At 42.9% G+C, this 13,392-nt stretch overlaps 1 protein-coding gene across 5 annotated transcripts in view; it reads right to left on the reverse strand.

Annotated features, from left to right (window-relative positions):
* Nucleotides 1–13,392, reverse strand: part of PSD3 (pleckstrin and Sec7 domain containing 3) — a 120,907-nt gene that overhangs the window by 10,177 nt on the left and 97,338 nt on the right. For all 5 annotated transcript variants that reach the window (XM_018920928.3, XM_050986513.1, XM_050986512.1 and 2 more), the window contains 3 exons: nt 9,730–9,887; nt 8,741–8,885; nt 5,485–5,628 (listed from right to left, as the gene is read on the reverse strand). In XM_018920928.3, coding sequence (XP_018776473.1) covers nt 5,485–5,628; nt 8,741–8,885; nt 9,730–9,887 — 447 coding nt within the window. The remainder of the gene's footprint in view (nt 1–5,484; nt 5,629–8,740; nt 8,886–9,729; nt 9,888–13,392) is intronic.

The following is a 13,392-nucleotide window of genomic DNA, read 5'->3' on the forward strand; positions in this document are numbered from 1 at the left end:
CACTTCATGGGATTTAATAACTTGCTCCTGATATACCCACTAAAGACATGGTGCAGGCATTGTAATTACACCGATCTCAATGTGCTGTGAGTCAGGGAAGGTGGATGTAAATATCTGTACTGATTGTTAACTTGTATTTGAAAGTGGCAAAAGAGCAGCCAAGCTATTATGCTCCTGACAGAGGAGAAAAGTATTGAAGGAAATATTTCACATTTTCTAATAAAATAATAAAGTTCTGATAAAAACATTTATTTAACGGCAGGAAGTCAAAAAGCTTGGTAATCGCTTTGAAGTGTGGAATATAAAGGGGGAAAAAAAAGAAGAGAATGTGACGGGCTTTTGAGAATCCTTTGAATAAACAAACCATCATAGAGGAGAATCATAACAGAATCCTCCTACAAATTAAATAAATAAGCATTCCTATGACTTCCATTTCTGGAGATGGAGCTCCACAATGTGAGAGACAAACACATGAAGCAGGTAAGATGTGTCATTTAATAAAAATGGAAATGGAGAAACAGCAAGAAGAACCCTGACGATGATGCACTGAGTTGATGGATGATTCATCACAGAATGAACCAGACACTTCTGCAAAAGGCCAGCCAGCTCTTAGCTTGGGAACAGCATAGTATCATGAAACTGAGAGGGGGGCTTTAATACTTATGCTTTTACTGGTCAAATAAACACCACCAGAGTCTCAAGACTTGGCAATCAGAATGGAAATCCAGGACCTGCATGTATGCAAATGGCCATTTTCCCCTGGACTTTGTGGGCCCTTGATTTCTATTACAATTAATCAACACACTTCTACTTTGATTTCAACCACAACAAAGTTGGTCTTTCAGTGACCTGACATTTGAAGTTAGGTAAATGCTAGTGGAAATTTTGCCTTAAAATACATTAATTTGGAAATTTCTGTCAAGAAATAAAACCACAGAAGTTGAAACCATTCAAAAGCTTCTGCAACATTATCTCTCAGGAATGAATGCACTTTATAAAGCAGTATGAAGTAGCTACACATCAGTATTCTGGCTTCACCTCTCACCTGACAGCACGCAAAAGATATTTCTCTAAGTTTTCCACAATAAGCAACAAATTTTTTGCAGTCTGATGCAGTACTTCCTCAGAGAGCAGGCAATGAGAGCTGTTCCTTCCGTGATATGTATAAGCAAAGACACCATCAAAAACAAATGCTACTGGCTGCATATCTGAACAAGGACCAGTTACCTCATGGTTCACCTCCCCTCCATCTCACTTGTCTTCCGCCAGGAACAAGAATGAAGTGTGAACAAAAAGAAATTGTAAGGACCTACAGAAAAGAAAAATGGCATCTTCCTTCCTAATGGTACCATGTTGCTACCTTACCTGGGACTCACAGGCCCTTTTGAGGTGTTTCCCAAGATCTATTAGCATGGCCCTTTGTACACAGACACTAGGTTTAGCCTGCTGTCTCAGCCTGAAACAGACAGTTAGAAAATCCTCCCTCACCTGCCCTTCCCCTTTTCATTTAACTTCAGACAGCAAGCTCTTTCACCACTCCTGCCAACCCTGACAGGACATTGTTCTAAAGGGAAGCTTCCCATTCATGAAGTTTCCATTCAAAATTTTCATGCAGCTCAACATTTAGGTTTGGTTTGGGATTTTACTGCCTCACAGAATAATAGAATAAACTGAGTTGGAAGGGGCCCATAGGGATAATCCAGTCCAATTCCTAGCACAGGATCATCCACAGGAATCACACCATGTACCTGAGAGCATTGCCCAAATGCTTCTTAAACTCTGTCCGGCTGGTGTTGTGATCACTTGCCTGGGGAGCCTGTTCCAGTGCCCAAATACCTGCTGGGTGAAGAAGAACCTCTCTCCAATGTCCAGCCTGAACCTCCCCTGACACAACTTCAGGCCATTCCCACACATCTTCACAGACATGTCAGTGCCTGTCCCTCTTCTTGCCCTCACAAGAAAGTTGTTGACTGCAATGAGGTCTCCCCTCAGTCCCTCTCCTGAAGGCTGAACAAACCAAGAGACCTCAGCTGCTCCTCATAGGGCCTCCCCTTAAGGCTCTTCAAAATCTCCACTGTCCTCCTTTGCAGGCTTTGAGGCTTCATACCTTTCTTATACTGAGGGGACCAAAACTGGCCCCAGCACTTGAGGTGATGCCGCCGCAGTGCAGAGCAGAGTGGGACAAACCCCTCTCTTGTCTGGCTACTGATGCTGTGCCTGATGCACCCCAGGACACAGATGGCCCTCCTGGCTGCCAGACTGCTGACTCATGTTCAACTTGCCCTTGAACCTTGTCCCTTTCCATGGCTCTGCTCTCCACTTCTCATTCCCAGGTGGTCCATACACTCAGGGTTGCCCCATCTGAGATGCAGAATCTGGCACTTTCCCTGTGTGAAGTTCAACAAGTGAAGTTCCCTTGCTGAACTTCATAGAGGTGGTGACTGCCCAGCCCTGTAATTTGTCAAGGTCTCTCTGTGGGGCCTCCTTGCCCTCAAGAGAGTAAGCAGCTTCTCCCAGTTCTGTATCATCTGCAAACTTGCTTAGTACCCTTTCCAGTCCTATGTTCAAGTCATTTATGAAGATGTTGAAGAGCACAGGGCCAAGGATGGAGCCCTGTGGAACCCCACTAGTGACACGTCACATCAGTCTGATGTCACCCCATTCGGTGTAGCCCTTTGTGCCTGACCCATGAGCCAGCTGCTCACCCATCACATGATGTGTTTATCCAGCTGTGGGCTGGACATTTTCTTCAGAAATGTCCTGAGAGAGACAGTATTGAAAGCTTTATGAAATCAAAAAAAGATTGCACTGACTGGCTTCTGTTGATCAACTAAGTGGGTCATCCTGTCATAAAAGGAAACCAAGTTGGACAAGCCTGACTTTGCTCTCATGAAGCGGTTCTGGCTGTGATGATGGTTCCAGTGTCCTCCAGGTGTTTTCCAGTACTTCCCAGAATAATTTTCTCTGTAATTTTACCAGGCCCTGAAGTGAGTTTGACCTGTAGTTTCCAGTGTCATCCTTTTTGCCATTCTTGAAAACTGGGAAAACATTAGACAGTTTCCATCTAACTGGGATCTCTCCAGACTGTTCAAATATCGAGAGAAGTTTTGTAATGACATCAGAAAACTGTTTGAGGTATTTTGGATGAATCTCATTAGGCCCCATATATTTGCAAGGATCCAGCTGAAACAGCTGATCCCATACAACTTCAAGGTTAAATGGGAGCATTCTCACAGTCATGGCCCTCCATCTCAGGGCACTGAGATCCCCCTGGTCTTCCATCCATATTGAAGACAGAGGCAAAGACTGCATTAAACACCTCTGCCTTGTCCATGTCCCTGTTTGTGAGATGACCATCCTAATCCTGTAAGATGATGATGTTATTTCTACACTGTCTTTTACCATTAATATATTTTAAAACCCTGTTTTTATTGACACTCTCTTTAAAACACTCTTTTTATTCCCCATAGTTCTGGCCAGATGCAACTCCAATTGAGATTTGCCCACATTAATTTTCTTGTAACAATGGTGAGCAGCATTCCTCTCTGTATTCTTCCCATGCCAACTGACCTTGCTTCCACTCAGCATAAATGTTACTTTTTTGCCTTAGCTCCAGAAGAAGATCCCAGTTAGCCTTCTGCCTCATCTGTTTGACTTCCAACATTTTGGAACTGCCTGCTCTCATGACCCTTGGAATGGTGTCTTGATAGTTCAACATGGCCTGTGAAATCTGTGCTTAGTGTGAAGGTAACACAGCACAGCAAACCAGCAGCTTGAATTACCATTTCTCCCACATAACCGAAGCTGTTGCCACTACTTCCTTGCTTAGATGAGTACTTGTGCAGAGCTGATCACTTATCTGAACTGCACAGCTCAAATGCTGTTCAAGACTATCACTAGTGAAGAGGACACCTTTTGCTTCCTGTCTATACAGGTTCTGATTTGTACTGAGGTACCTGAGGAATATCCTCAAAAGATAAAGAATATAAATTTTATCTCTGCTAAAATTCACAGTAAACAAAAAAACCCCACAACAATCTACTCCCTCATCAATCTTTCTATACATGTTTCACACTCCAGTCTACATTTCATCCTAACTCACCAAGCTTCTAAAAGTGACAGAAAATAAACTTTGTGTCAAGAGCCCAAAGCTAAGAAAATGCTTGACCTTGTAAGTTTTACAAGATGCCCACCAGAGAGAAAGCGTGTGGCTTATTCTGGACATCTGAGTGCTCTGTTCAAAACTGACACTGTGCCATTGATCACAACCGTTTGATCTTGATTGTTCACCTCACTGTCAACTTCCTAATCCACTTCATCAGCTTGACTACAAGGTCATTAGAGGTGACAATGTCAGAATTCTTGTCAAAGTGAAGAACAAACAACATTCACTTCTCTCCCCTTGTCCATCACACCAGACATCACATCATTAAAGACTATCATGTTGGTCAGATTACGATTCCTCCTTCATAAAGCCCAGCTGATGGACATTGCTACAGGAAAGTGAAACTCAACACAGTGGTTACACAGCGGTTAACCTTCTGCAAAAGCAAAAGTATGTAATGATTTAAGTCCAGGAGTAAAAAGAGTCCTTCTAACAGAAACTGATAACACGGGGCAGAAGGCTTAGTTCAGTTCTGGAGGCTTGTGCTGTGTTGCCTCCAGCATCAGCTCTGGTGGTCTCATCTGTCTTATCAGCTCTTCCTCTTTCTCAGACTACGTATTTTCCTTTTCAGGCAGTGCCTATTTAGAATAGGATCCTTTCAGACCCGAGGCAACATTGACTCGCAGTCCTGGGGGAAAAAGCTCAAAGGTGTAGTCATAACAAATGCCAGACATCTGCTGGGTTGCCGATTCATTCCTACATAGTCCTAAAATGTGGCAGACACCATTATAGATAAAAGCTGCTGTCAGATACTCAAAACAATCTCCTAATGCATCTGCCTAAGTTGCATCACTCAATCTGTGATCTTTAATTCTACCATTTTCCTTCTCATCCTGACATCCATCTCAGTGGTACACAACAAAAATGGCTCTGACGAGGGAGGCATGCTTATGACAATAACTTCAGCATATCAGTTCCTTCAGAACCTACCAATGGAAGACAATTACCATGATTTGCATTCCTGCAGAATGCAGTCATTCTTTACAGGCTGAGGTTCCAATACACTAGGCAACACAGTTTTACAACACAAGACACTTTGTGCATGAAGATCTTACAATCTCTTCAAACAAGTACATCAGGAAGGACAAGAGTCTTATTTCTATCATCCATGTTATAGGCTGGGAGCTAAATTCACTAAGAAAGTTCTCACCAGAAAGAAGAGCCACATCCCAGTATCTGCAATTGCTGTGACTTTTCTGCCTAGCAAGAAAACACTTTCTAGGGAAGTAAAGTGAAAAATTAAGAACTTCAGGACTGTACCCCAAATATAAGACCATCCATACCGAAAAAGTAAAAGTAATAATGTTTCCCATATATACCTCAAACTCCAGATAGTGGTCCTTCAGTTTGTAATCATCTACTTCCTTGCCTTTGAGCTTCTTGTCAGGAGGATAGGAGCGATGTTCAGCAAGCTCAGTGGAGATCTGCTTCAGCTTAGCTTCATGGGACTTCAGCTGTTCATCCTTCAGAAACACATTAGGCACTTAGGTGACAGAATCCAAAATATCCAATAAGCAAAGAAAAACAGAGAGGTTCCTGTACAATAATACCTCATAGTTTCTTTTTCTTAGATTGATAAGGTCTGTCATCCCAAAGCGCTGCCACCAACAGCTCTCTCAAAGGCACTCAAAGTGGCCAAGCTTGCAGAAAAACTCAGCAGCTAGCAGATGCAACTGGGAAGGAGAGCAAACCTGTCATCCATTGCCTTGCTGTGAGCAACGGAAGCAGCTTGCTGCCAAGCAATACTGACAATATGACACTTTTGCTCTAACACATTTTTTTGTAAATTAAGACTGTTGTGTATGCTGACAAACCAAGGGCAAAATGAGACAGGTGAAGATTCTGCCTGAGGTTATTGAAATGTAAAAAGAGTTCCTTCCCGGATAGAAAAGACATGAAGTCAGGGCCCCACCTTTTATTTCTGCACTGCCAAAAGCTCTCTGGTATGTGGCTTCAATTTGTTTAGAACAATACAGTGCACTCAGAAGAGAAAGGGCTGTCCAGTCCCCAAAAAGTATCTCATTTTGCTAAGCTGCTACCAGTTTTTATCCCTCTGTGCAGTTGGAGAAAGTGAGGAGCTGCTACTCCCACCTTCTAGGCAATTTCCTTTATCATAAACCCAGGCCCACTCACTTCCTCCAGTCCATCTGTCAGCTAACCTTCCCTCATCTCAGAAGGTTTTCATCTCCTGCAGAATGGCCTTCTGTCCATTTCTAGGCTTGGATATGAAAATATGTTTGTATTAGGTAAGTCCAAAATAGACACGTGATCATGCAGATATTGGTGAATTAGCCAAGAGGTAGTACCCAGGTCAGCTCCTGTGTAGGCACCTCACCTCAGAGGAGGGAACAGCTGCCAGTGTCGTCCCTCTGTGGTGTGGTTCTGAGCACAGCCCACAGCTCAGATGAAGCCCACAGCTTCAAACCTAGCTCAGATATGCCTGCACTGCACTGAGTCACACTAGGGACTGAGCCTCCTGGCTCACTGAGCTGGAGCTGTGGAAAACAGCAGAAAGGGGGGAAACTTCTACAGATGACGATAGCTAAGACCCAGCTAATCTTGTGTTTCAATTCTTTTGCAGGAGAACTGAAGAGAGAAACATTTGGGATAATTTGCCTCTGCCTAAATATCATAGGGCTGAAACCCCTTGCTACTGATTGCCAAAAAATTCTTACTGCTCTTAGTTACTACCCTAAATGTGCATGCTCTCTCATTAGTGCCCAATCACTCTTTACATTGTGGTGATTCCCTGGTCCCAGGGACATCCTGTGGTAGTGAGTTCTACAGCCTGATGACAGGAGGTCTTTGAGCACCTACTAATACAGCACTTGTCATTTCCAGGGCACTATCTTTGGAGCTTTTGTATGTGCTGTGCATTCTCAGAAAAAAAGAAAAAAACTAACATCCTAGTAGGTCTTTTCTAGACTGGTTGCTCCTTTATATATAGCTTTGTCACATCCCTCCTTGGTTGGACTAACCAAGATCATACACTGCTCTGCTTTTGAAAGAAAATCTGGTACAACGATCTTGCACAACCTGTCATCATGTCCAGCCTCTCCTTCCTTACCCATGCTAGGTCCTCACTGCACCTCGACTTCTGGCTGACTAGGAACAGACCCTTTGAAGAAGCAGTGTCCATAATGACTCATTCCATAAAATTGTAAACATCAACCACAGGCATCTGACAATTTGTTGGGTTTTTTTCCATGAGAAACAGCCTGCTGGCAGCTTTTCCACACTGACAGATGAAAGCAGACATGTTTCTGCTTCCCTTTGAATTTATCTATTTTGAACACTTAACATTCTTCTGCTTATCTAAAACAGCTTATCTTATTCCACTTTTCATGTTTTTCCTTCTTCAAGATACAAACCATAGGGTTGTAATCTATCTTTTCCCTTTCCAGATTAAACAGAAACAATGAGACTAGGAAACAACATGCTAAATGGAACAATCATACAGAACAACAATGAGTAAAAAAGCTTCCCTTGGTGACTGGGGTAAATTATGGAAGCACCATACTGTATTTTAAAAAGGTACGCATGAGCAAAAACTAAAACCAAAAGGATGAGACAAGTTAGTATAGTTTTTTTACATAAATTTAACCCAGAACAAAAAACAGTAAGTCAGTCACCACACTGTAAGAAGAAAGGCTGCTGTCATGGAGAGGGAAAAAGCACGGGCAACCTAAAATCCCCATACCCTTACAGAAATACAGATTTTGAGACAGTGGTTTCTAAGGATAGTTGCTAAGCTATGAAGACAGTAAAAAAAAACCCCAATAAATGCATTTAAGAAGCAATCCAGCATGGGCAGATCACTTTAATAGCTACAGGAAGATGTCATGAAGTATAACCTCTGTCATTCTGTCAGTATGATGTTCCTGCCAGTGCAGGAGGAATTCCAGGCAGGCATTGCATCTCCCAAGATACAAAAAGCTATGGGCACAAGCATCTGACACAGCCAGTCTGAGACAAGCAGAAATACGTGTGTTTGTGCAAGAAGCAGTAGAGCTGTGAAACTCCTTGCCATGGGATGCTAAAAGCTTGTGTGATCACAAGGGAGACTGAAGAGACTCATGTCACACACAGTTTATAAATATATATTATACAAGAAATCCCTGAGCTGATAAATGGAGTCTAGAAAATCTAGACGGGAGAAATATAATTGATGTTTGTCTGATGCATCAGCTTTCACCTTTTATCAATTCAATAAGCCAAGGACCAGGAGTATGCCCACATCTTCTGAAATGAGTGGCTTTCATAAACACTCAAATCCAAAAAAATCCCATCAATCAGTATCTGAAATGTCCTCTGCAGGGCCATAAGCACAAGAAGAAAATTCTTTATCTGGTACTATTTTCTTTAAAAATATAAATCAATTGTATTTGAGAGCGTTCCTTTTCTCCCCCCACTTCAAATCTTGCATGAGGAAATGAGCAGAGATTTATTATGCAAGCCTTCTCCTCCTAGGACTGCCAGCAGCAACAGCTATAAAACAGTGACAAAGACCACCATCCAGTGCCTGGACAGAAAGAGAAATCATTATCATCTACCCTCTGTATAAAAATGCCTCACCTGAGATAGCTTTGTTGTGGTGGCTGGCAGGAGTGGGCGACTGAACTTCTTCTGAGAACCAATGGCTGCTGGAAATGGCGGTGCAGAGAAGACAGCTGCCACACAGTTAATCTTATTGATCCAGGTCTGCATTTCTTCTTGGCTCCTGAGGAAGCAACACATAATAAGCACTTGCTGCCTCAGCCTTGTCTACCTCCTTCCACTTCTTCTATAGTATTTTAGAAGTCAGAAAAGCCAAAACTGGACAAGTCTTAAGAGTCTGTTCCATCTTCTTGACTTTGTTTGCAAGCAGTTAGTGCTAAGTAACTCAGTCACAGGCTAGCTTGTGGTTAGGTCCATATCTCACTCTAGCACACATCTTTCCCTAATCCAATCCCAGTAACATAGCTGACAGAGACAACTAATGCCCTGATTCAGATGTATGTCCAAAGGTCTCAGTTGTGCTGGACACTTCAGATCTCTAGGAGGTTTAATATGGATCTCAGTAGAAAAGGGCTCAGAAGCAAAAAGCAGGTCATCTGTTATGTCTGGATATCACAGCATGAAAAACTTTATCAAGTCATCCTTGTATTAAGTAGTAATTTTGTTTCTAACCACAGCACATCTTCTAGAAAGACATCCAGCTAAGATTTGATGACATCAGGAGACAGACAATCCAAGACTGCCTTTGGTCATTTGCTTCAATGATTAATCATCCTGACTGTTATAAGTTTGTGCCTTGCTTCCAAATTGAATTTCCTGAAGCTTCAGCTTCTAACTCCTGCATCTTGTTATGCCTCTTTCAGCTAGATTAAAAAGCCTCTTAAAACCAATGTTTCTTTCTCATGCACTACTTGTGCATTCTAATCACATTACTACTTAATCTTATTTCTGATCAAATAAACAGATTGAACCTCTTAAGCCTCTGTTTTAACCTGTACAGGCAGGAATTTATTCCTCCTTCAGCACTACTTTCTTTCCTCAATGAGTGGCACGAGGAGAGCACTTACTGGGCTTGGAAAAGCAGGACTCTCCAATCTGCTGTTTTAAGCTTGAGGACATTGGGTTTCTTCTCATAGTCTGTTGCCTTGGATGCCAGCGCATGGTGCACACTAACTGCATTCTTCAGATCTTCCTCCGACAAAGCCTTTTCTGGCTTATATTCATCCTGCAGGAGATAGCAGGGGGAAAATGTATGGCATTTAATTTCTGCATGTACAATTCCTTTGTCCTTAGCCTAGGGAAAAAACCTTATTCCAGAGTTCAGAAATAGTAATAGAGTATATGAACTAAGTGCAACCTGACTTGTGGTTTCCACTACCTTTAACATGTTATCCTTTCTCCTTCTTTATTTCTTTCTTTCTCTGTTTTGATGTCTTTCCAAAGGAGAGAAGTAGTTCTACTGTTTGCTTGACAGGAAGAGATGTAAGCAGGAAGTATTTGACTATGACAACAGCTGTGGATTATTTGTCTTCATTTCAAGAATTCTTCATAATCAGCTCCCCAACTCCACTGGCTCAGCTACTTGGTTCTCAGCCTCTGCTGCCTGATTTTAATTTTTCTCAACCAATTACCTTTGCAGGTGCTCCTAGGCAAGCCCTCACACACTAGAGTGGCCTCCTTACCAAGTCCACAAAGAAAATTACAGCAAACTCCCTCATGTCCCTCTGATGAGGGTCTACAAATGGCAAGCACAGCCCTGTCTGGGTTTCTGACACAGTAACAGCACCACTCCTAACACCAGATGGCAAACCCAGGGACTCTTGTTTTTCAAGCATCAGCCTGGAAGCAGTTTTTGATCTTCTGAGTGACAGAAGCTGGACAAGGTCATGATAATGTAGCCACAAGTTCCATCCAAAGCCCGCCTGACTATAAACGGCCTGGGAAAGACAGGAGCTTTTTGAAAGAAAAGTGATTTTCCACCAAGGCTGCATCACTTTTTTTCTGAAGGGCAGGCCAAAACAGTCTGTAATTGACTCCATTTCTTCCCCTTAGTGTATCACAGAAATCAGTCTCACCTGGAATATGCACCAAGTGTGACAGCTGCAAAGCAGTGAAATAACTCCCTGCAGGCATGGTAACTATTGATCCTGCACTTGAACACAATGTACGAGATGAGGTTTAGCAGTACCCAGAGTATGTGCAGGGATAGCACTAACTCAGGTCAAGGTGTCCAGGGAGACACCCGCCTGAGAGAAGAGCTGCTTAATGTGCATGAATTCATTTACAGAACTTCTCTGGCAGCACACCAAATAGGGCTGGAGCCAGGGGAATCTATGCCACTGCCAAAGGTATCTGAGCTTTCAGCCAGGCTGGGCTGGGGCTCTCCAGATTGAGTTTTAGTGGATAGGAAGTCACCAGCTGTGTTGACCAGCTCTTGGAAGGTGGGAGAAAACATCTTGCTCCTCTGGCATGTCTCATCCTTTTTCATGGAGATCTTGCTAGTGCAAGCCCACCAACTTCCCACACTGCTGCTCAGACACTTAACCTGAGAAGAGGAAGCTATCCAGCAGTCCTGCCAGACCACCTCCTCTATCTGGAGCTAGACAAGAGCACAACCCACCACACGTCTGGCAGACCCAGCAGAAAGGTAGAGCATTACTGCACAGGTGACCAAAGGGCAGCCTCCAAGTAAAGATCTGTGGTATAAGGGGTTTACAAGGCCCGGCAGTGAGCAAAGCCAAATGTCCTTCTCTCAAAAATTGAGACTCAGCAAGATTTGGAGGCATCTGTCTGTCTTGAAGGATTTTGCCTCTGCCCACTTTAGGGCATTCTTTAAACCTTTTTCAAGGAAGTCTGGCATACCCTGTCTTGAAGATGGAGGAGGCAAGACCTCAGGTCAAGGCCCTTCCTGTAAGGGCTCACAAGCTGATTTTCTTGGTGGTAGTTTTGGGGGAAATGACTGGCTCCATCGTCCAGGAAGACTGAGAAAATCTCAGAGCCAGGAAATGGACTTAGACAGGCCTCAAATACATGATACTTTATCTTACCTCATAGTATTCCCTAGAGACAGTATCAGCTATCACTTAGCTTGTTGCCTCCTAGCTTCCTCTGTGAGCTGCATCCAATGTCTACAACTTGCTCTGGTGACTAAACCTGCTTCAGAAAAAGTCCACATTTGGGCAGCCCCAGAAGCAGCCCTGGCTGATAAATCCTCCTTTCCAACAGAAAGTATTCATGGTAATCCTTGCTAATCCTACCAGATCAGTTGGCTGCAATCTACCTTGACAGCTGGGGCTCTGCCAGCTTCTCCAAAGGCACTGATCAGCATACCGGAAATGTCTCCACATAGTTTGCCAGCCTGAGAAAGCTTTAAGGACATGAATGTGCTGCCAAAATTCCTTCTCCAAGGCCTGCAACTCTTTTTGACTGGTAGGGAATGCTAGGGGAGTAGGAACATCCATTTTTGCCTAAGCTGTCAAAGACAGCATGTGCTGGTGTCAGCGTTCAGGTTGAGCTGAAATGGAAGGCAGCTCTCTAAAGTTAGACCTAGACAGTGGCAAGAAATATATATGGAGGCAGAAAGAAACTATGATCTGTCTGTCAGCTGAAGGCTGATGTGAGTGCTGCATACAATGCAATGGCATGCTGAATTAATCTTTCTCAAACTCCTGGAGAATGACTTTCCCACATCTTGATGACCCAGAGTCAGGGTATTTCTAAATACATTTTTGGTAAACCAGAGAATGACATTTGTCTTTTCTTATCAGTCACTGTAACATGGATGGATGTCTCCATGTAGCTGCATGCGACGGCTGCAAGATTCTCTTCCAGAAAGTCTCACCACCAAACATTTCAAATGAGTCTGGCCTTTCTCTATTTTTATTTTTAATTTTATTTTTAACAGAGGAAATTTGAGAAAACTTATATTAAAAGCCCTGAAGCCTGCAAGATTATAAAGTGCCACATCAAAGAGCAAAGATGTTTCAAACCTCACAGAAGAGTCCAAACAAAACAGGAAGGTTCATGTCATGCACTGTTTGCCCAGAAGCAATTTCTAGCAAGGAAGCGAGGTCAGCCTTATGTCCTCTCCTTATAAGCTTCTCTTGTGTATGCACATCACATCCCATGTCAGTCTAGTGAACAGACATTCTGTCAAGCTGCTACTTTGCAATTTCCTCTTGCTATGAACAGAGGGCAGGAAATTAACCTTGGCCTGAGGATGCCCAGAGACACAACCAATGTCCCAAACATGTCAAACTTCTTATTTTATATAATACTGCTCAGGCATGTTTAGTTGGTTAATTGTGAACATCTTCACTGAGTTCCTCCAGTGCCCTCTGTGCTCACTATTCAGATTTCAGAAACCATCTCTCCTAAATCACTTATTTAAGAACAATACAATACACACCACAGGAATTAGCACTGGTATCATTCCAATGGGAAAAAAAAAGGTGGGCAGGGAGACAAGGCTGTCCAGAAAAATCCTCAGTAAATCTCAAGTGACCACCATTTACAAAATATTCTCATACATGGCCTTTGACAGCAAAACAGGGAGAACAACAGTGCAAACAGAGAGACAGCAGAATTGGGATCACACTGCCCACTGGGGGAATCACAGCTGCTATGAAAAATTAATATTTATATTACAATAGTGTCTTGAGGGAACAGCTGAGTTACAGATGAACACAGAAAGCAATACTGCCAAGGTTTGTAAATGTGTTTGTGTGTAC

This window comes from Serinus canaria, chromosome Z, assembly GCF_022539315.1.
Source record: "Serinus canaria isolate serCan28SL12 chromosome Z, serCan2020, whole genome shotgun sequence".
Classification (NCBI taxonomy): Eukaryota; Metazoa; Chordata; class Aves; order Passeriformes; family Fringillidae; genus Serinus; species Serinus canaria.